This window comes from Vigna radiata, chromosome 2 (assembly GCF_000741045.1).
Source record: "Vigna radiata var. radiata cultivar VC1973A chromosome 2, Vradiata_ver6, whole genome shotgun sequence".
Classification (NCBI taxonomy): Eukaryota; Viridiplantae; Streptophyta; class Magnoliopsida; order Fabales; family Fabaceae; genus Vigna; species Vigna radiata.
This window is the reverse complement of record NC_028352.1, coordinates 21,286,843-21,309,495: the sequence shown is the minus strand read 5'-3', so window position 1 is coordinate 21,309,495 and position 22,653 is coordinate 21,286,843. Positions and strand designations below refer to the sequence as shown.

Genomic DNA, 22,653 nt, shown 5'->3' with positions numbered 1-22,653 from the left:
CATTCAACTTAAACTATTATGAGAATTTAAAAAAAAAAAAAAACTTAATAGGTTTTTGTTGTTGAAGGTTTATTTAATATTTTTTAACTTTTTCTTCAATTTAGTCTTCATTGCATAAAAAGTTAATGAGATTCATTATGTTAAATGGGTGTTTACACCAATTTTAATAATTTTAGTCTTCTTCAACTTTTCACCTTTTTTCTTCTATTTATAGTACTTCCACGATAGTCTCCTATGAAGTAGAAGTGGAGAGAATAAAGGATTAGAAATGCCCAAATTTATTAACACGTGATAATCTATCATTAGTATCAACACCAATTTAATAAAAAAAAAATCACATTAAATTTTAAATAAAATAAAAATTAAATTAAGAAAAAAAATTAAAAATTGTTGGAAATCTCACATCGACTAAAGATAAAGCCAATTTATAATATATAAGTAAGTGCAAACCTCACCTCATAAGCCGATTTTGTGAGATTGAGTTAAGACTTAAAATACATTAGAAAACTCCTTCATATTTGCAAGATCACTACAACCTTGTTGTTTCCACTACTGTGCCACATCCATCTTCAAGCAAAGGTAATCTTTATCTTCTTTCTCAAGTACTTTCGTATCATTGCTTAACACCTTCATATCAATCTTTTGCATGAATATCACCACTACACCTAAGTCCACTAGATATTCTGAGGTAGTCAAACATGAATGTTGGAGGATAGTCATGGATCAAGAACTAAAGGCACTAGCAAGAAATAATACTTGGGTCTTGGTTGATAAACCATTTGACAAAAACCTTGTTGGTTGCAAGTGGGTCTACAAAGTCAAGCACAAATAGGATGGTACAGTAGAACGGTATAAAGCAAAGTTGGTTGTGAAGGGTTACACTCAAATAGAAGGTATTGACTTCATGGATACCTTTTCTCTAGTGGCAAAAATGAACACTCTACGATTTGTGTTGGCTTTGCGTCCTCTAAAAATTGGTTTTTACACCAATTAGGTGTAAATAATGCCTTTTTGCATGCAAATCTAGAAGAAGAAATCTATATGGATTTATCACAAGATCTCTCAACTTATAAGTCCAACCAGGTCTGCTTATTAAAGAAATCTCTCTATAGGTTGAAGCAAGCTAGTCAATAGTGGTTAAATACTATCTCTCGTGCTCTACAATTCTTGGTTATTTTCAAAGTCAAGTTGATCACACATTGTATACCAAGAAAACAAAGAAATCATTCACAACCTTACTTTTATATGTTGATGATGTCTTGGTAGCAAGAAATGACATTTCTGAAATCAATAAGGTCAAACATTATCTTCATGCACAATTTTGCATTAAGGATCTTGAAGAAGCTAAGTTATTTTTGGGTTTAGAAATTGCACGGTCTTCCAAAGGCATAGTGGTTAACCAACATAAATATGCCTTAGAACTTTTATCAGATTCTGGTCTTCTCTGTTTTAAAGTAGTATCAACACCCATGGATAGCTCCATTAAGCTGGGACCTACTACTGGCGAATCACTCTCAAACATTCACCCTTATAGAAGATTGATAGGAAGACTTCTCTATCTTACAACTACACGACCAAACATAGCTTTTGTGGTGAATCAACTTAGTCAATTCTTATCTGCCCCTACTGATCAACATCAAGAAGTTGCGCACAGAGTACTCCATTATATTAAAGGCTCACCTGGGTTTAGCCTTTTCTATCCATCATCAAACACTCACAAGCTCACCACATATAGTGACTTTGATTAGGCTAGTTGCATTGACTCTAGAAAATCGATTATTGGGTATTGTTTATACATTGGTTCCTCTTTAATCTCGTGGCGATCCAAGAAGCAAACTATTGCAGCACAATCCTCATGTGAAGTTGAGTATCACGCACTTGCAGCAACGGTGTGTGAAGTACAATGGATTTCTTATCTTCTACAGGATTTACAAGTTGGTGAACCTTCTACTGTGTCACTTTTCTGTTACAACCTCTCAACAATTCATATTACTCATAATCTCAGCTTCCATGAACATACAAAACATATTGAGTTGGATTCTCACATTGTTCGGGAAAAACTCAACCAAGGCGTTGTTCATCTTCTACATGTCCCTTCATTGCAACAATTGGCTGACATTTATACAAAACCTTTGACGCTTACACCTTTTAGATCTATTTTTTCCAAACTTTAAAAGGAATGTCAATGAAAGAATTTTAGCAGATCTTATGGAAATATTGTTTTCTGTTTTTTCTTTTAATTTTGAGTTTTGTTGAATTGGCAGATAAAAAAAACACTATTTGTAGGGAATTTCATGTTCACCTCATTGAAACATTAGAAAGGAAGGGGAAGGGGGTCTCAATGATTAGTGATGATTTCAAAATTCTGATTGGGTGATTGATAATACACACTATTATTTTTTTGCTTTTCTTACAAAAAAAAAGTTGAATAATAATGACAAAAGGCTTGTGTTTTTCTCTATAAGTCTTTATACCTAATTAGCTTGCTGTCTAGATATTGGATTTTTTTATATTCTTGCTCTGTAAAACAAGGAAAGAAAGAGCGCGAGATAATTGAATAGTGTCGTTTTTATTTTTTTCGGTACTATGTTCTTCACAGGGTCTATACACCTGCCACTATAAAGAGCATTGAATCGAAGAGGAACCAACATAACCTACAGACTTTATAAACCCTAATAACTACACAAACCTGCTGCATAACGCCTTTGATGGGAGCAGTGGGAATCGAAACAATGCCTTCGACATCTACAATGGATTCATGGGTAAGCGCGCCGACGAACTTCACCATGTGCGGGCTCACCATATCTGGCTGCACTTGCACCAGACATTGAATATTTCCATGTCATTTACTTTTATTCTCAAAATGTACACCTCAATTGACCTCACAGTGCCACATCATCAATAAATGTACAAGTCATTTAGTTTTTGTCTCGTTAGCGGTTTTAATGTCGTAAGAAAAAAGGACTAACGTAAACCGTTTTTGTAAAATATAGGACGTTTGTGAATTTTGAAAAAGAAGAGGACAACTTTGAACACACCCTACAAATCGAGGATTTAAAATAGGTATTAAACCTTATTTTTATTACTTGGATATTTAAATCCTGATTTAATAATGTAAATTTGGACCTTGCTTTTGGAATTATTACAATTTGAATTATTTCATACGTTATAAAATGAGGATATTTGAAAAATATGTTTGTTGGTTCAAACAAGTATAAACAAGATATACAAAGCAGAGAGAATAAAGGAAAGCAAAATACTGTATATTATTTTGACCACAACAACAACAACCCACACATTTTCCACATTACAGTAAACATAAGAAAAGAAAATAACCCACAATAAGTGTTGAACAATTATGCACAATTATACACAAAAGAAAAATTAAACTGAAATGAAGAGTCAACTGCAACATTTCTCCACCTTGACACTTCAATGCAGTTTGTACAATCACTCCCATGAAATCAAACATGACTAAAACCCACCATGCTTAAGCATTTTTCAAACTTATTTCTAGGTAACACTTTAGTTAACATATCTGCTGGATTGTCACTAGAGTCAATCTTCACCACTTTAATAACACCTAAATCAATCACATCTCTAATGAAATGTAGTTTAACATCAATACGCTTGATCTTTGAATGATACATTTGATGATTGGCTAGATGAATAACACTTTGGCTATCACAAAAGATTTGTACACTATTCTCTTTGAATCTAAGTTCAAAGAGCATTCCCTTTAGCCATAAACCTTCTTTTACCCCTTCAACCAAAGCATTATATTCTGATTCTGTGGCGGACAAAGCTACAACAGATTAGAGATTTGCCTTCCAACTCACAGTTGTTCCAAACAGAGTAAACACATAACCTGAGAGAGATTTTCTAGTATCAGGACATCCAACATAGTTAGCATCAACAAAACCTTCAATGATGGATTTAAATTGAGTCTTTCTCTGATATAGAAGACCTGAGTTTAAAGTTCCATTCACATATATGAGAATCCACTTCAAAGCTTCCCAATGAGCAGGTGCAGGTTCTGCCATGAACTTACTCACAACACTAACAGCATGTGCAAGATCTGGTTTAGTGCAAATCATTCCATACATAATGTTGCCTACTCCACAAGCATAAGGAATAGGTTCCATCTTCTTCCTATCATCATCAGACATGATTTTATACATTCTAGAGGTGTGCTCACTGGTTTAGCTTTATACATTCTAAACCTTTCGACAATCCTCTTCATATAAATCTTTTGAGAAAAAAATAAAGTACCTTGTAGCTTATCTCTGACGATATCTACTCCAAGAATTTGACTAGCTTTTCCAAGATCCTTCATCTCAAATTCTGAATTCAGTGCATGCTTTAAATCATTAATCATCCCTTAGTCTTTGCTTGCTACTAGAATATCATCTACATACAATAATAGATACAACCAAACTCCCTTTTTGAGTATATAGACACAACTATCATAGCTACATCTCTTGAAATTCAACTTCATTAAGAAGTCATCAAACTTCTTGTACCACTGCCTGGGACTTTGTTTTAGACCATACAATGATTTTTGCAAGAGGCATACCTTATCATCAACTGCAAATCCCTCTGGTTGGCTCATATAGATTGTTTCCTCTAAGTTTCCATGTAGAAAAGTAGTCTTGACATCCAATTGCTCCAAATATAAATCAAACTGACATCAAAATTCTCACTGAATAGTGTTTCACCACAGGTGCAAAAATCTCATTGTAATACACACCTTCAACTTGAGTAAAACCCTTTGCCACCAATCTTGCCTTAAATCGAGCCTTCTAAACTCCTGGAATCTCACGCTTCTTCTTGAAGATCCATTTGCATCCAATCACCTTTTGGCCCTTAGGTAAATTTACAAGTCTCCAGGTGTTATTTTTTCGAAGTGATTCAAGTTCTTCTTTCATTGCACACAACCAAAGCTTTTGTTGTTCACTCTCAAGAGCCTCTTTGAAATTTCTTGGTTTATCTGGTTCATTTATCTCTTCAGCAGTATTCAAGCATAACATATTAAATCAACTTGTCCAAATCTCTTAGTTGGTTTGGAGATTCTTCTTTCCCTATCACAAACAATTTGATAGTCATTGGTGGCTTGATTGGAAGATAAGTGCTCGATGTTACGTGATGAACTTTCTGGGCCATCATTAAGATCTTGTTGAGTTTTATCAATAGGAGTTTCCACCTCAAATTGTAATTTCTCCATCCCTTATTCCTGGTTTAAAGCATGCATTCCCATCCTTGCTTCATCAAAGATTACATCTCTGCTAATTATGAGTTTTAATGGTTTTGGATCGAGCCTCCACAATCTGTATCCTTTAACACCTTCTGCATATCCAAGGAACACACATTTCTCAACCTTGGCTTCTAGCTTGTCTTTCTTTACATGAGCATAAGCCAAAGCTCCAAATACTTTTATATTTGAGTAATTTGCAGGTTTCACACTCCAGACCTCCATTGGTGTTTTATTCTCTATAGCAGATGATGGACTCCTATTTATCAAATAAACTGTTGTGTTGACAGCCTCACCCCAAAATACTTTAGGTAATCCAACACTCAAGATCATGCACCTGACCTTCTCAAGAATGGTTTTATTCATCCTTTCTGCAAGACCATTTTGTTGTGGAGTTGCAACCACGATTTTATGTCTCTTAATACCATGATTAGCACAATAGCTATTAAAGATATCAGAGACAAATTCAAGTCCATTATCAGTCCTTAATACCTTTAACTTGGACTCCTGCTAATTTTCAGTTTGAATATGTTAGTCTTTAAATTTATGAAATGTTTCAGTCTTATTTCTCAATATATAAACCCATACCCTTCTTGAGTAATCATCAATAATGCTCAAGAAATAGGATCCTCCTCCATGAGTTTGAGTCCTGGATGGACCCCATAAATATGCATGAACATACTCAAAAGGTCTTGTGGAAATGTGCTTACCAACTCCAAATTTCACTCTATGAGCTTTTCCCAAAACACATTGATCACAAAACTTCAACTTATGAAGTTTATCACCCATCAACAGTTGTTGATACTCCAATTTGAATAATCCTTTCTCACTTATATGACCCAACCTCAAATGCCATAATCTTGTCTTGTCTTCCATGGACTGGCTTGCAATAAATGCATGAGATATAACAGTGGATCCATCCAAGATATACAAGCCATTAACACGACTACCTTTGGCAATTACAGATGCTTTTTTGGTCACCTTCATAAACCTATTCTCAACCTTTGTAGAATATCCCATAAGATCAAAAGCACTTATGGAAATTAAATTCCTTTTCTGTTAGCAAAATAATGGAGATGAAGTTTTGATGATGCCCAAATCAAGTCAAGATTTATCAAGATTCACGAAGATCCTTTGAAGACTTATTTTTGTTATAAAATTTTTTTGTAATAATTGTAGTTTATTGTTTAGGACTTAGATTTTCATTGATTTTGATTCCATGTACTTTCATACATTGTAATTAGTGTTAAGAGTCAAAATCACATTGTTTTAATCGATTAAAACTAGTATTATTCGATTAAAACGAGTAAAAGCTGAAAACTCAACTGATATAGAAATAATCGATTAATACTTAATTTAATCGATTAGTTAATCGGTTAAAATTAGGAATAATCGATTAATACTAGCCGTTGGAGGTTTCAGATTTGAAAAACTAGCCGTTGCACTTAATTTAATCAATTAACAGTAATATTAATTGATTAAAAGCGTAAAATGGTCAGTTTCGAAGAATGGAAGAGTATTTTCTTGAGTCTATATATAGGCTCTCTTTATCCATCAACAGGAACTCTTCCCTTATGCTAAAACACTCAGAACTCTTTGAGAAGTGTGTGCTCTTGCTCAGCTAAGGAAACTCTTGTCTGTGGTGTTGGTACATTGCTACTATGGTGGCGGAGGAATAGCTGGTTCATCCTTGGTGCGTCTAAGGAGGTGTGTGGAAGAGGGTCATCCTTCGTGAAGTATTCGGAGGAGGTGGTTCATCCTTTGTGAAGATTCAAAGGAGGTGCAGTTTCATCTCTTGTGGTATCAAGAGAGGTGGTTTCTAAACTTTTACAAATTGTTTCTTTGTAAATGTAGTTTGTAATTGTTTTGTGCTTAGTGAATTGTTTATCTTGATTTGAGATAAGCGACTAGACGTAGGATTGGCAAGATCCGAACCAGTATAAAAATTATCTATGCAAATTTCTCTCAACCTTACTCTTTTATTTATATTTATTATTTGCGTAGTAAGTTAAATTGAGTAGAAATTGAAAGGCACACGTTTGTATTAAAAACCCTCTTGGTTTGTTATTCCACGCTAACAATTCCGCTGCAACAGTTCTGACATTTTCAGTTCTGGAACATACCTCACTCCTTGTAACAACATCTCATGATTATCAAACATTTTCAGTCTAATCACTCCAATTCCCTGCACTTTATAGACTTTATTGTTCCCAAGAAGCATTGTTCCACACTCCTTCAAAACAAGATTCTCAAAATAATCTTTGATTGGACACATATGATATGTGCAACCAGAATCCATAACCCAACTTTTCTAGGAATCATCAGATGAAGCCACCAAAACACCAGCAGATTCATAGCCAGATTCATAGTCATCTGAAGCCTCTGCAACATCAACAATTTCTTTCAATCGAGAATCTTGGTCATCATTCTGAGGACAATACTTCTTAATATGACCAATTTTTTGACATTTGAAACATCGAACCTGCTTCTTGATTTCTTGCTTCGCCTTGTCTGATTTTCCTTCTCTCTTCTTCCACTTTATCCTTGAGACTACAATCCCAGAAGATATTTCTTCCATATTTTTGGAATCTTGAAGTTTCTGAAATTCCTTGGTTCGGATCGAAGTAATGACTTCTTCCAAAGTTATCACTTGATATTTCCCATATAGTATCAAAAAAAGGAGCGTGAAGGCAAGTAAGGAAGCTCCCACGTTACAAACGGTTCACACGGTCGATCTACTATCTTTTACCCAAATAATCATGGAAATATCAATGTCCGAGCAATGCACGCCTCCAACATTTAAGAAGTATAACGAGTTAATTGACCTAGATAAGCATTTAAGGATTTTAGCCAATGTAGTGACCTTTTACACACTGAACAACCCCATGTGATGCAAAGCCTTCTCCTTGTATATGAGGGGAGTCTTTGGTGTGGTTCAACTTCCTATCATTTAACTCTATAGACAACTTTTTTATCATTCGCACCATGTTCAGTCATCAGTATGCGACCGGTAGGATCTAGAACTTGACCCCTAGTATTGGTGAGTACCAAAGAGGAGAAAGACGAGTCTCTAAGTATTTTCGTGGACCGTAGATCAAGAATGTGAATCAGGAATTTATCTTGCATCATATCTCCGTGCCTCGCTCATGTCTTTGCATCAACAACAACTATACAAAAAGGAAAATGATATTTTGACTCCATTTTTTGACATAATTTTGACACTGCACATCTGTCAAAATGTGGTTGGACGATTTCAAATTAAAAAAACAAACTTTGGTTTTTCTCTTCCAAATATACCCCTGCCTCAACTTTTTTAATTTGAAATCGTCCAATCACATTTTGACACGTGTGCAGTGTCAAAATGGTGTTAAAATGTTATTTTCCATACAAAAACTATATTACTTACTTTGAATGATTTATTAGACGATATTTTTATTTTATATGTATTTTTCTCATTCAATCCTTTCATTTATTTTTCAAAGACAAAACTATTATCAAACTTTAATTTCAAAACAACAATAAGTATTTTAAACGTTAGTTTAAAATTTCCTTAATTTTAAACAACAATGGTTGATCTTTTCGATACTATAAATGTTATTTTAAAACTAAAACTTAATTCCCTTAATTTTTAATTGGTTACTATGTTTAATATTTCACAAATTTAGAAGTTGATGTTAAGAATAATTTAAATATATATATTTTTTAACATTTTAAAATATTTTTTAAAATCAAAATAATAACAAAGGTTTAAATTATAAAATAAATAATATCTCAAAGATAATAATTAATCCGAAATTATCTCAATCGATTTGAAATGGGAATATAGACCAAAATTTACTTTTAAATACATGACTTTTATTTGAATAAAATTATAAGCAAGAATCTCAAATATTCATAAAATAAAAAACTAATAATTGAACAATTAACACAATTATACTTTAAAAGAATACAACTATTCATTTCTTATATAAACAAGTATAAGATTTTTTATTTAAACCATGAACGTTGAACCAGGCTCTCAAGATCGGAAGCTGCAAGGAAACCAAAATTTTAAATCACGATAAACCAAAAGAAATTAAACATGTTTTTAGTGATGAACAAATCAACGAATTTCTTTTATCGTTTTTAATATTTATGTTTTTTTTTCAATCGTTTTTAATTTAGAAAGTACCATTGAGGTCATTTTATTATACTCTTCAAAATGTTATTTAAAATACTAACTGGACCAAAATAGAAAAAACAAAATTATAAAAAATTTAAAAATGATTTTTTTTATTACATTTAAATTTTTAAGTCTATTATTTACAATCTCTTCTCTTTTGGAGGTAAGGTTAAATTACTCTAGACATCTAAACAATTTTTTTTATAGGAATGTCCGGTTTTAATTTTACAGTTTGCTTTGTTCTATTGTTCGAAGATGTATCTGTGACCAAAGTTTATCGAATGCTAAAATTAATAAAATATTCGATAATTTAGAATAATAATAATTAATACGTAATAAATGTTTGATTACGAAATATCTTCATTCAATTTGTTGATATTTTTATTTAAAAAAAAGTTGTTGATATTCAATATTGACGACCTGGCTTATGAAGCTTACAACTGATTGTTTCACCTAATAAGTCTATGGCACGAGCAAGTTGGAAAATAATTAAACATTTGTTGACAAAATATTCACGCACTTCAAAAAAAATATTAAATCTGTATTACTGTACTTATAGAATTGTTAATACTTAAATTATACACAATGATGGTTACTTTGAGAAAAACTACAAATAGAAAAGTTCAAAAAACGAAGTAAAATACACATTTGGTCAATGCTAATACGTAAATACTTGGTTTATTATAACAATTATTATTCATAAATTTTGTATAATAAAATAAGGTTATAGGATTAATATCAAAGTTTTAATTTTGTTTGAATTTCCGTGAATATATTTTATCTTTAATAATGATCGATATTTATTAAAAAAGTAACATCAACACGAGCCTTTTCCGGGTGTCACATGTCTACGCGTGCTTTATCTTCATTCACACACTTTTTAATAAAATTTCCTAAAAAGTCATCCATCTCATAATTACTACCATTGAGTTTTTATGAATTAGGCTACCGAAAAATAAATGCATTTATTGATTTGAGTAGTCAAATCAATTCCTTTAAGCTATCCTTTAACTGTATAGTTTCGTACCTATACGGTCTTTAGAAATAATTAACCTATCTTTACCATTTACTTTATAAATTTATATAATAATAATATTATAGTTTTAATAATTTTAATTCACGCACAGGTATAATTCTCTTTTACATATAATAAGAACTGATACTATTTTTTTAAGAGTAGTTGCTTAAAATATTCAGCAAGTTGTTGAAAAGAAGGAAAATAATCATTTCACACTCATCTTTATTTTAAACAATCACTTCACAGCTGTTTTGATAATAAAATATTATATTAAAATAATAATCATAACAATAATAAATATAAATAATTTTTAAAAATAAAATAATAGTATAAATAATCGTATATTGCATATATAAATATATCAACATTGTCAACCTATATCAACTCATTGCATGCGTCTACAATGATAATTTCTAGCTTTCGTATTCACCACTTTATTATTAATATGTGAATAATAATTAGTAATTTTCACTTCAAGTTTTAAATATACAATCATCTTAAATATATTTTTTAATATTATTAAAATCCTTTTGCATTTAAATATAAATTTTTCGAGAAAAATATATTTGACCTATTTTGTATGAAATCATAATCAAGAAAATCACTAATTCAAATTACAATTGCACTATCAACTTGATCAATTAATGACGGATAAATCTCTTGATTCATTTTTTCTAATGATAAAATTATTACTAATTGTTTAAGTTTGAAGTTTTTTATTATAGTTTTTTTAGATTTTAGAATTTTTATAAATATTTAAATAAAAAGTTTTAATATATTATATTTTCGTAATAAATTGTCGACATTTCTAAGCATGATAAGTCAAAATTTCAAACTTGACCGTTGTTGTGACTAGACTGTACAGTAAAGTATATATGAACACATATTTTGTAATAAAAACATGTAAAACTTTTAATTAATATTTATTAGAAGACTCTAATTATGATTTGACTTTTTTTTTTAGAATTATGAAAAATTAGTTTGCTAATTTATTTTCAAATAGTCTAAGTCAAGTCAAAGCATAGGGAGAACAGATTCACACTGCTCACGCGTCCTCTTCACACCACATGGTAAGTTTGATAAATAAGCGGCACACAGAATAAAAACCCACAACACAACATCATCGTCATAATTTCGGACACTGTTCTCCTTGTTGACCAAACCCACCCTACTCATCATATTTCTTACCCTTTCTTCTCATCAATCAGAAAAGGCTTCTCTTTTTTTGTTTCAATTTTTTCTTTTCCCTTTTCATCATTTTCTAAGGTTCGTTTCAGCAATTTTAGTTTCTGAATAGTCTTTTGGTTTATTTTTCTTTTACTTTATCTCTAAAATTTATGATTCGGCTCCTTATTTGTCTCTCTTGTATTTTATTCCAGTTCCTGAGATAACCCAATTCACATTTTTATTCTCAATGCTCTTTGAGCTGTGAAAAGCAGCTAGGAGTGAAGCATTAAGAAGATAACACACAAATTTATAGTATAGAGCAAGATAACTGTATGAAAAATAGGGTGTAGGTGAAAAAAATGGTTTTTCATTTGAGATTATGATTTTTCCAGAAACAGGGCATGTGGAAATTATGAATTCAGTGGTTGAGATACTGATAAATAGTTCGTTTTAGTATAGGTGTGAAGAAGGGTGTTAGAAATGGACTTTTTAGGTTAATTTTGGATAAATAATCATCTTTTCAGAAACCCTCTTGGAAGGCAGCAAAAAAGAATGATTTTGGGAACTAAAGATGCATCATTTGTTTGTTTTAGTTGTATGGCTCTGGGAACTGCCAAATATACTTATATTTTTGTCACCTGCGTCTTTCATAAAATTTTCAAACATGTTTTGCCAGAAGCAAAGTATTTGTAATAATCAGTGAAATTTGACTACTTGAACTGCAATATGATGCTGATATTGGTGCATTGAGTTTAGTTTAATAGAACTGATATCTTTGGAATATTGAAAAAAATGTTGGAGCCTTGACTATGATACTAGTTATTACTTTTTTGTATGTTTCATCTGATGTAGTAATTGACATACTATGAATGTAGTTTGTTTGCTTTCATGTTTTAAGACCTGAAATTTTAGTATTATGGTTATCATTTTCTGTACATCGTACTTCCCACTTTATGATTCTAAGACAGACACTTTTATGTGGTTCTTCCAGGTAACCTTGGAACTGGTTTAATTCAAAGATACTTATTCCATTTGACATTATAGGCCGTGTTCGAATACTCCATCCTCCAGTCATGACTTGCTTCCCATTCTCATTTGGTAGGAAAGTGCCCTCTGTGGCAAGACACAATCCAGATATTGATGAAGGTAATTTAACAATGTTAGATTAATCTTCAAGAATATTGTTCTAGAATTAAGATACCTATGATAAAATGCATGAAAAATCTGCTTACAGTGCTTGATTTTGACTGAATATGTTTGAAAACAGAACTCTCAGGCATTCAAAATGTGAGAATCTTTACCTACAAAGAACTAAGAGTTGCATCTGACAATTTCAGTCAGGCCAATAAAATTGGGCAGGGTGGCTTTGGTTCTGTTTATAAGGTAATTAAGTAATTTTTGAATGTGGTTTGCATCATCATATCCATTTGATTGATCACTATTTTGCTCTTCCTTTCCTTATCAGTGAAAACTTAACAATATTGTGGTCGATGATCAGGGATTACTAAAAGATGGGAAACTAGCTGCTATAAAAGTTCTTTCAGCAGAATCAACTCAAGGGGTGAAAGAATTTATGACAGAGATTAATGTGATCTCAGAAATAGAGCATGAAAATTTGGTTAAGCTATATGGATGTTGTGTGGAAGGGAACAACCGAATACTAGTCTACAATTATCTTGAGAACAATAGCCTTTCACAAACCCTTTTAGGTAAATGCTTTGTAATTTTGTGGTTAAGTTTTCTGAGAAAATCTGAGAACAGGACTTCCTATTATATAATTTAGAATATCATGGAGTTGTTATGTTAATTTAATATCCTTACCCGATTCTTTCTGAATAACTTATTTTCTGTTCACTTGCAGGTTCAGGTCACAGTAGTAACATCTTTTTTGATTGGAAAACACGATCTAGGATTTGCATTGGGATTGCACGTGGGCTCTCCTATCTGCATGAAGAAGTAAGACCACATATTGTTCATAGGGATATAAAAGCAAGCAATATTCTCCTTGACAAAAACCTTACACCTAAGATTTCAGATTTTGGTCTTGCAAAGCTTATTCCATCATACATGACTCATGTCAGCACGCGTGTGGCCGGAACAATGTAAGTATTCTAATAAACATCCTTTGCATGAATTGGAAACTTTTATTTTCCTTTTCCATCCCAAAAGTAAGACTTTATCTCTTCAATATCCTTAAACTAATATTCTTCATATTTTATATGGCACACAATGTGATTATAATGTGGTTCTTGGTCAGAGTTATATACCATAATGTTGAAAAATTTGAGAATAGTAGAATGCAATTGGCTTTGTTGATTCTATTCAATATTTTATATAAACTGATTTTGTTGGAAATTTGGGACTTCGAAATTTATATTCACTTTACTTCAAATTATCTGTTATTATTTTTCTTTAGTAGTCCTGACAAGGGATTCCTTTGGTTGACCCTTTGCTCTGCAAGATTTGTAGTCCATTAAATTCAGCACACCACAAAATCCTTGCTTGTTGTAAATTCATCATCAACCAGAACACAACAGGGATCATTGAAGTTCTTGATAGAGATCAGGGATTCTATTATTCAAATATACATAACCTGGTTAATAAAACTGTTGCAGTAATTCTCTTCCTCTTGTGTTGGAAATCCTACTTTAACTAGAGATATGGTGAAACTATTATACTTTAAAGTTCACTTTCTAAGATGTTGGACCTAGAGATTAATTCATAACCTTTCAATTCTCACATGATATAGAGGAAAGGTTCCTTTGTTCTCTTAGTTATTGATTCCCTTTACTTACCAATTATTTATGTCAGGAACTTAATGCCGTATCTTTTGTTTCAGAGGTTATTTGGCACCAGAGTATGCATTAAGGGGGCACCTCACACGTAAAGCAGATATTTACAGCTTTGGTGTACTCCTTGTGGAGATAGTGAGTGGAAGATGTCACACTAATACACTGTTACCGATAGGAGAGCAGTTTATTTTAGAAACGGTATGTCATTCTACTTTCCTAGTTGTATTGCTGTACTTTTACTGTTTACAAATACATAGTCAGAGGGAAAAAATAAATTGGTTTATTGTGCTCATCTCCCTATTAATAAGCAAAATTCTTCGGGTACAATAAATTAAATTACTTTCACAGCCAAGTATGTGATAACAAAACCATTGCTGAAAGCTACAGTTTGATCCTTCAGCATGAAAGACATTGAAATTTTGGAGTCATGCTTTAAATTGAATACCATGAGTTGAGAGTTTACTTCTAGTCTAAAATTACATTTGGTAAACCCATCAAACAATTCTGATGTTAGTATCAGAAGACTGTATCATATCTGAAAGAATCTTTTTTGTTTGAAATCTGAAACATAACACATTGTTTTTAGCCTGACACACTTGACCACTTCATTTTACATAACAGTACACTCATATTCTGACATTAAGATATTTTTCTACCAGCTGTTAATTTAAGCTTCATCTCTTGTTTTCTCTATGTTTTTCTTCTGATGTGTTGCTTTTTTATTCATTTTTACACAATGTGAGACTTTGACTTATACTTAATCATCCATCAGACATGGGAGCTTTATCAGCGAAGGGAATTGGTAGCGCTTGTAGATGCATCCCTAGAAGGGCATTTTGATGCCGAGGAGGCATGTAAATTTCTGAAAGTTGGACTTCTCTGCACTCAGGACACGTCGAAACTCCGGCCACCAATGTCTTCTGTGGTGAAGATGCTCACTGGAGAAATGGACATAGATGAAAGCAAGATAACAAAGCCAGGCCTGATTTCAGATTTTATGGATCTTAAAATCAGAGGAGATAAAAAAGATGGTGATATTGAAACCAAGGGTTCATCTTCCTACAATGCATCTTCTGCTTCAGATAGCCAGGGTAACACCATGTCATTTGCTGCAAGTACAAGTACAACCACAACCTTCACTCGTAAATATGATCAAAGCTTGTAACCATTATTGTCATTGGTTCACTCTGTGAATCCAAATTATTTGATTTCATTTTTCTTAGATCTCCCTTTCACTTGTAAATTTGCTACAAGTCCATAAATTTGTGTGTTAATATTTTATTCTATTGAAGACTAGGAAGTTTTGGCCAATGTACACTATCCTGTAAATATGGACCATGGTTATAATCAAACGATGAATCTGAAGATCTTTGTTCTTTAGCAATCATGCATATGTGTGTGTATACATATACACACACACATATATATATATATATATATATTTTGAGTATATGATTTGGATTTTCTATGAAAACAAGGTTATGATTTTGAAAGGTATTTAAATCTGAAAAAAAACAAATAGATACTTTCAAAATTAGATTAGTTATCTATTTAGTTTTTACCATTGTAGAACAATTAGGATTTTTGTCTATATTTAAAAATTATATATCTTGATTTACATTTATTTTAATTTTTACAATAATGAAATTACAGTTAAATTTCGATGAGTTTGAATAGAGTTTAATATTTTTTAATTTATTGTTAAATGTTATTTGTAAGAGTTAGACGGTTTGTACACAGTGTTGTTGAACACTTAAATATTTTTATAAAGCATTTAAAAAGTTAGTAAAAAGATAATAAGAACGACTTATTTTTATATTGGTTCGTTCCAATTGAGTTATGTTTTAATGTTCTTTAAAGGCTTAATTCCTCCCTTGGTCCTCGTATTTGTGTGAAAATCTCAGTTCGGTCCTCAAGTTTTGAATTGTCTCAATTGGGTCATAATTTTTGTAAAAATGCACACATTTTACCCCAACCGTTAACTGATCTCAAACGGCGTTAAGTTTAGCTGACGTGGTATGTTGACGTGTTGGCTTAATCCCTTCTTGGTCCTCGTATTTGTATGAAAATCTCAGTTCGGTCCTCAAGTTTTGAACTGTCTCAATTGGGTCATAATTTTTGTAAAAATGCACACATTTTATCCCAATCGCTAACTGATCTCACTGTGCAACAATTATCTTCTGCTATCAGTGGAATAAATAGCTTAAAGGCTGGTGATGAACCTATAGGTTACCAAGTTGGTTCATTTGCAGAAAAGNCTGTGAGACTGATTGCANTGGTTATGCGAGTTTTCCGGTGACTTTATTTTTTGAGCAGACGAGATAATCTGTGTAAAATCCCTGATTCTTAGAGAGATGAATAAAATCCCTAATTCAAATAAACTAAATAATAGGCATTGTGCCACGTGAAACACTGCTTATTTTAAAAAATAATTCATATAATTAAATAATACACGTCAGCATGTCCTCTCGCTACCACGTCAGCTAAACTTAACGCCGTTTGAGATTAGTTAACGATTGGGGTAAAATGTGTGCATTTTTACAAAAGTTATGACCTGTCAAAATGGGTCACAACCCGTGAGCCAACCCGGCTCACCACAGGTTCAGGCCGGGTTGGATTTGAAATTTTTTTTTTATGCGGGTCAGATTTCAACCAGGCTCATTTAAACCCGGCTCATGCGGATTGAACCCGTGGTGGGCCAGGTTGGCCCGCCAACCCACCTACCTAATTTTATTTTTTTAATTTATTATTTTATTTATGAAACCCTAAAAAATAAAATACTTTCTTCACTCACTATGTATACCAAAAAAGTAACATCTGCTCTCACGAATCACTCTCACGGAACTTGCTCTCATTTATGGTGCTGTCACTCTCACTTCTTCACTGCAATTTTTCAAGGAACAGGTTTTTTATATGTTTTTTGTGTTTGTTTTTGGATGACATTTGGATTATATTGTTCTTTTTATTATTATTTTGAATTGTCTCCAGTTTAACATCATTTTTTGGGAGTGAAATTTGTTTAAATTTGAATATAGAAAGTTTGTAATTTTTTTTATTTAAAAAAAAAACTCTAATTAAATGAGCTAGTGAGTCAACCCATTTACCCACCAACTCGTGGTGGATCGAGCGGGTACAGATTTTTCTGGCTCGCTAATAAATGAGCCGGGTTGGGTTGGTCATCACTAAGTGACCAACTCGTGGTGGGCCGAGCCGGATCGAGCCGAATTACCTGTTTTGACAGCTCTACAATTTAGTATTAGATGTTTGCAAAGATTAGAAGATTTGCAGACAGTGTTGAATACTTAAAGATTTTTATAAAACATTTAGAAAGTCAGTAAAAAGATAACAAAGAAGGAGACTTGTTTTTGTATTGACTCACTCCAACTGAGTTACGTCCACTTGTCCTTGAAACACTCTTAAAGGGTTCCATTATCTTTGAAAAGATACAACAAATTTAATCACTCGTGGTTTATAACAAGTATAATCATTCTTGGTATCAAATACTCCAAGTGACTATAATTTTTAACTCCCCTTAAGTTAAACAACCAAGTATTTTAAATTACTTCTGATTATACAAAAGCAACAAAGTGTTTTCGTAAAAACAAGTATAGGTAAAATCTCTCTTAGAGAGGATACTTGAGCAATACAAAGTTTATCTAAAAAACTTGTTATAAAGATTTTTCTTTTTCAAAGAGCTAGACGACGCAAATGCAAGAGTTTTGACAGCGTAGTAGTATATTTAATAAGGTGTATAGCCTTTTGTACGAGGTCAGATACTATGTTGCTTTTGCAAAGACAATTGTGTTCCTTATACCGATTTGGCAAAAAAAAATGCATTAAGGAAACATTATCAAAATGTCCAATTATCTCTTAGTGTTCTTCTAAACCAATATAGAACTTTTGAATAAAGTATTGTCCTTATATGATCTACCCAACACAAAAAACAAATAAGTACTATTCATATAAATGAATTTAAATGTTAGATATATTATAGTGTTTAGTGGGATGCATGTTTTATAGCGTTTATGATAGTATGTTCATCAAATAGTTTAGAATAACGTGTAGTGTTTATCATTTATAGTTTTTAATGCATTATATTAGACAGTCATTTTTAAGACACTATTATGTTACATACTTTAAATTTTAAAATAAAAAAGTTGTTAAAAGATCTCGTCTTAATTGTTTTTATTCTTTATTGATTAAATCTTGATAAACTAAAAAAAATTGATAATAGTACGTCTCATAATAATAAAAAAAAGTTTTTTATGTAAATATTAAAAGGTAATATTTAGTGAGATAAAAAAATTGAATAATTTAAACTAAAGAACTTTTCATTTTCAACTTTATAATTTTCTTTACTGGAAGTTGGTGAAAAAGTTTAGGAATCCTTTTTCAATATAAAGTTTTACTTTTTTAATTTTGATGATAAAATAGTTTCTCTAAACTTCTTTTTGTTTTCAAAAGGTATCAAAATTATAGTTTTTTTCTTGAAGGAACTTTGACTTGTTTTCAATATTTATTGTTGACTGAATTTCTTTCTTTTTTCAATCTAAAAGAAGCTTCTTCTTCTTCTTTTAATAAAAGGACTACGGACAAATAAAGTAAAAAGTCACTAAATAAAGAACAATGTCTCTAACTTTGTGGGTGAAAATTAAAAAATACGGTATTTGATCCCAAAAAATACTTTGTTTCAATATAATCTTGATATTAATTTTCCTGTCCCAATAAAATTGTAATTCCTTTTACAAAAGTTCATCTCATAAAAAAAAAAAAAAACTATTTATTTTAGTTTTTTTATTTTTTCATTCAAGAACAACTTGATTTCTCTATTAAAGTTTAAAACAAAGGAATAAAAAAAGGAAAATAATAAAGACGACCATAGCGACCTATTTAACCGCGCAACTGAATATTTGTTTCACCTCAATACATAATTAACTGTAAATTCAAATACTGATTAGATTAATCACATTACATGATTTGCATTAAACAAATAAAGCATCAATTAGCTAACTAACTAAAAAGTTAATTACATGCTCTCGGTTAAATAACAGTTAGCTAACGATAAATGCCACGTGGCAGGCCTCTATTGGTTAGCGAAGAAAGTTCGTTATTCTTTTGCGCGGGAAATGGTAACTGAAAGAAGCATATAAAAATGGAGTGGGTTGAGTGATGAAGAGTAGTTTGTTTGTTACAGTTGCTATGGCTCTCTCTATCAGACCGTCTCCGAGAGTGCAGCCTGAACGAAGAGATTTCATCAGCTACTTCGATTCTCTGTAATTATATTATCGATGATTTTTGGATTCAATAGCCTAATCGATGATTATCGTTTTTTCTCTTCCAATTACATCTCAGTGATCAATGGTTATGTTTGTGGTGGAGTAGCTTGGCCAGGTTGGCGTTGTGCAGCCTCTGCTCACGTGACGAACGCGACTACATTGACGAGGTGATACCGGACTTCGAGGTAATCGATGTGGTGGCGCATGGTGGCTACGGCCGAGTCTACCGGTGCCTCGAGCCTGTCTCCTACAATGTCGTCGCCGTGAAACAGATCACAATACTCGGCTCGTTCCAGGGTGTACCGGCTCAGATCATCCGCGAAGTGGCGTTCCTCAAAGAACTCCGCCATAACAACATTGTGAAGTTGCTTAATGTCTATGTCAGGGGAGACAGATATGTCAATCTTGTCTTCGAGCATCTCCAGTGCGACCTTCATGACTATATTAGGAAAAGCCGTTATAGCAATTCCAGGATTGTAAAGGTACTTGGAAGATGAGAGTTCTTTTTTTCTGGTGTTTTATGAAATTGATTGTGGGCTCCCAAAGAATCTTTTGAATTTAAAGAAATTTGCATTAAATGTGATTTCTTAAAGCAAAGCTAGATTTAAATTGATTTTAGTTAAAGAAAGTGATTTATGTTTGGATATTTCAATGAAAGGCATTTTGTTATATAGTATTTAGGGTAAACTTTTCATCATCACTTTTAATTAAATTGTGATTTTGAGGTAAAATCAATTTTACTCCGGAGTATCCGACATTTGTTACTGTTAATTAAGAAGGATAAATAATTTAAGATTGAGGTAGATGAATCTGAAATTCTAAAAATCTTGTAGATGTGATTAAATTTCTTTTGCTTGCAGACTTTCATGCACCAGATACTCTCTGCTCTGGAATTCTGCCATACGCGTAAGGTTCTACATAGAGATTTGAAACCCAGCAATGTGCTGGTTGATGAACCTAATTTGCGGATCAAACTTGCGGATTTTGGTTTGGCTAGAGAGTTTAGAGATGACATATCATATACTGAGCAGGTATAATTGACTTGAAAGGAACATTATTATTTGTTGTTTCATCACAATTTCTGCTGTTTTAGTATTCACATTCATTAAGTTTCACACTAACATTTTGTTGCATTGATTTCTTCTTAGACACAACTGAACCCTACACATTGTTTCCTTTTGTGATATTTTGTTCCCACCAAATTTGGATATTATACGAAAACGACAAAACATTCATATCAGGTGCAAATTTAGAACTTATAAATGGGTGATTTTCTCTGGCATATTTGGGTTAATTATATATTATTTTTTTAAGTTTTTTAAATTTTGAGGAGTATAAATATCTTAAATCTTGCAGTATTCCTTTATTCCTCTGAATTGTAAACTTTGCTGGCTTTATCATTTATTTGCATATGTACATAGAGATAGACTATATGTAAATATTTCTGGTAAGAAATCATGGTCCCTCTTTCATATGTAAAATAAGAAATATCTACTTCTTTCATTTGCTTTTAATCATGAGATTTTAAAATGTGTTTGATTTATAGATTATTAAGAATTAAAGATAATGTTTATTAGTCTTTTATTAATAATATTTTACTTTTATGTAATTTTCCTTAATATTTGTTGTAATGTAGAATAAAATAAAAAACCTTAAAACTATTTTATTTAAATTAATTTTTTATATATATAAAATTCTTGAAAGACATTTTAGAATTCAAGACAATATTAATTAAATCTTTACATTTCATATAATTTTCAATTAATTTAGGTATGCGTATTTATTTTAGTACAAAAATGAAAAATACGGAAAGAAACTTGCAACTATTTTGTTTTAGTTTTGGTATAGAGATAAAAGTGTTATTGATGTAGTGGAGAAGTCACTAATACAGTATTCAGGTAGGAACTGCCTGGTACAGGGCACCTGAAGTGTTGTTCGACAACTATCAATATTCATCTCCAATTGATTTGTGGGGTGCTGGCTGTGTATTTGCTGAGATGCTAACTGGAGGACCTCTATTCCATACTAGTAGGAAACGGGATGAGTTGCAGTCAATTTTCAGGTATCCATTTCACTTTTTCCTTCGATTCTTGTTTGTAATAGAAACAATAAAGATTTTCTGTGAAGACTGTTAGGTACTCCCACAGAGGATACATGGCCAGGAATCACTCAATCATTGCCTGACATTCATAAGTACAAGAAATATAACCCAGTGGTACTAAATTCTCATTTCTCAATTCTCTTTTTTCGTACGATCTTTGAAAGTTACAACGCATTTATGTGCCTCTATACTGCTATGCAGGGCATGGACGAACTGTTTCCTAATCTGGAACAAAGTGGCCAGAATCTTCTAGCAGTAAGTTTTGTTTTGGTTGTGTAGTGAGAAATAATTAGTCATTTACCCAAATGCAATATCTGTATTTAAAGAAGCAATTTGGAGGAATTCCAAAATTCTGTTGGTTTTTGCAGAGATTGCTTTGCATGAACCCAAATGACAGGATTTCTGCTGCAGCCGCTCTAAGCCATGCTTACTTTAGGGATGCTCAGTGGGTACATTTTTTGCTTCTCTTTTTCACCGCTCTGATGGTTTTAAATTTTTATTTGAATTGATTAAGGTTGTTATATTTTTAAATGCTCAGGATGGAAAGCCAAAGGAGCAGTCGTCGAGTTGCATTCCTTTTAGATGACTAGTTTTTTGATGAATTTACGTTCATTCCTTTATTTCATTTGAATGAAATAAGAGATACAAACATACTTTCTTCTTTTCATTGTATCAATTCTTTTCATCCTTCTCTACATACGAAAATAAAATAAAAAAACAATTAATCTCTTAAACTGTATAGTTTAAATGCCTATGAAGAACACGTCAATCGTTGTTCTGATATTTTAATAACATGTTAGAATCTTTAAATGTTAGTTTTTCAAAAAAATTATTTTTTACAATCTTCTCTATTTATATCAATTCTTAAATTATTCAAAAATATTAA

The 22,653-nt window shown here is 31.9% G+C and overlaps 2 protein-coding genes across 2 annotated transcripts; both read left to right on the top strand.

Moving 5' to 3' along the window:
* Positions 1–11,527: 11,527 nt before the first annotated feature.
* Positions 11,528–15,774, top strand: LOC106754481 (cold-responsive protein kinase 1). Its single transcript, XM_014636500.2, has 7 exons — positions 11,528–11,697; positions 12,590–12,744; positions 12,866–12,981; positions 13,097–13,307; positions 13,460–13,700; positions 14,438–14,588; positions 15,163–15,774. The coding sequence occupies exons 2-7, from the start codon at positions 12,672–12,674 to the stop codon at positions 15,553–15,555; spliced, it is 1,185 nt and encodes a 394-aa protein (XP_014491986.1). The 5' UTR covers positions 11,528–11,697; positions 12,590–12,671; the 3' UTR covers positions 15,556–15,774.
* A 3,815-nt stretch (positions 15,775–19,589) lies between these two features.
* LOC106755998 (cell division control protein 2 homolog) lies at positions 19,590–22,409 on the top strand. Its single transcript, XM_014638232.2, has 8 exons — positions 19,590–19,663; positions 19,773–20,148; positions 20,527–20,697; positions 21,565–21,728; positions 21,794–21,881; positions 21,969–22,022; positions 22,136–22,216; positions 22,306–22,409. The coding sequence occupies exons 1-8, from the start codon at positions 19,590–19,592 to the stop codon at positions 22,351–22,353; spliced, it is 1,056 nt and encodes a 351-aa protein (XP_014493718.2). The 3' UTR covers positions 22,354–22,409.
* Positions 22,410–22,653: the final 244 nt, after the last annotated feature.

What these genes read in the sequence shown, in the direction of transcription:
- LOC106754481 (XM_014636500.2), top strand. Translation starts at nt 12,672, where the DNA reads ATGACTTGCTTCCCATTCTCATTTGGTAGGAAAGTGCCCTCTGTGGCA. An exon ending in CAATCCAGATATTGATGAAG is followed by an intron (nt 12,745 to 12,865) that starts GTAATTTAACAA and finishes GTTTGAAAACAG; the next exon opens with AACTCTCAGGCATTCAAAAT. An exon ending in GCTTTGGTTCTGTTTATAAG is followed by an intron (nt 12,982 to 13,096) that starts GTAATTAAGTAA and finishes GTCGATGATCAG; the next exon opens with GGATTACTAAAAGATGGGAA.
- LOC106755998 (XM_014638232.2), top strand. Translation starts at nt 19,590, where the DNA reads ATGGCTCTCTCTATCAGACCGTCTCCGAGAGTGCAGCCTGAACGAAGA. An exon ending in ATCAGCTACTTCGATTCTCT is followed by an intron (nt 19,664 to 19,772) that starts GTAATTATATTA and finishes GTGGTGGAGTAG; the next exon opens with CTTGGCCAGGTTGGCGTTGT. An exon ending in ACTTTAGGGATGCTCAGTGG is followed by an intron (nt 22,217 to 22,305) that starts GTACATTTTTTG and finishes TTAAATGCTCAG; the next exon opens with GATGGAAAGCCAAAGGAGCA.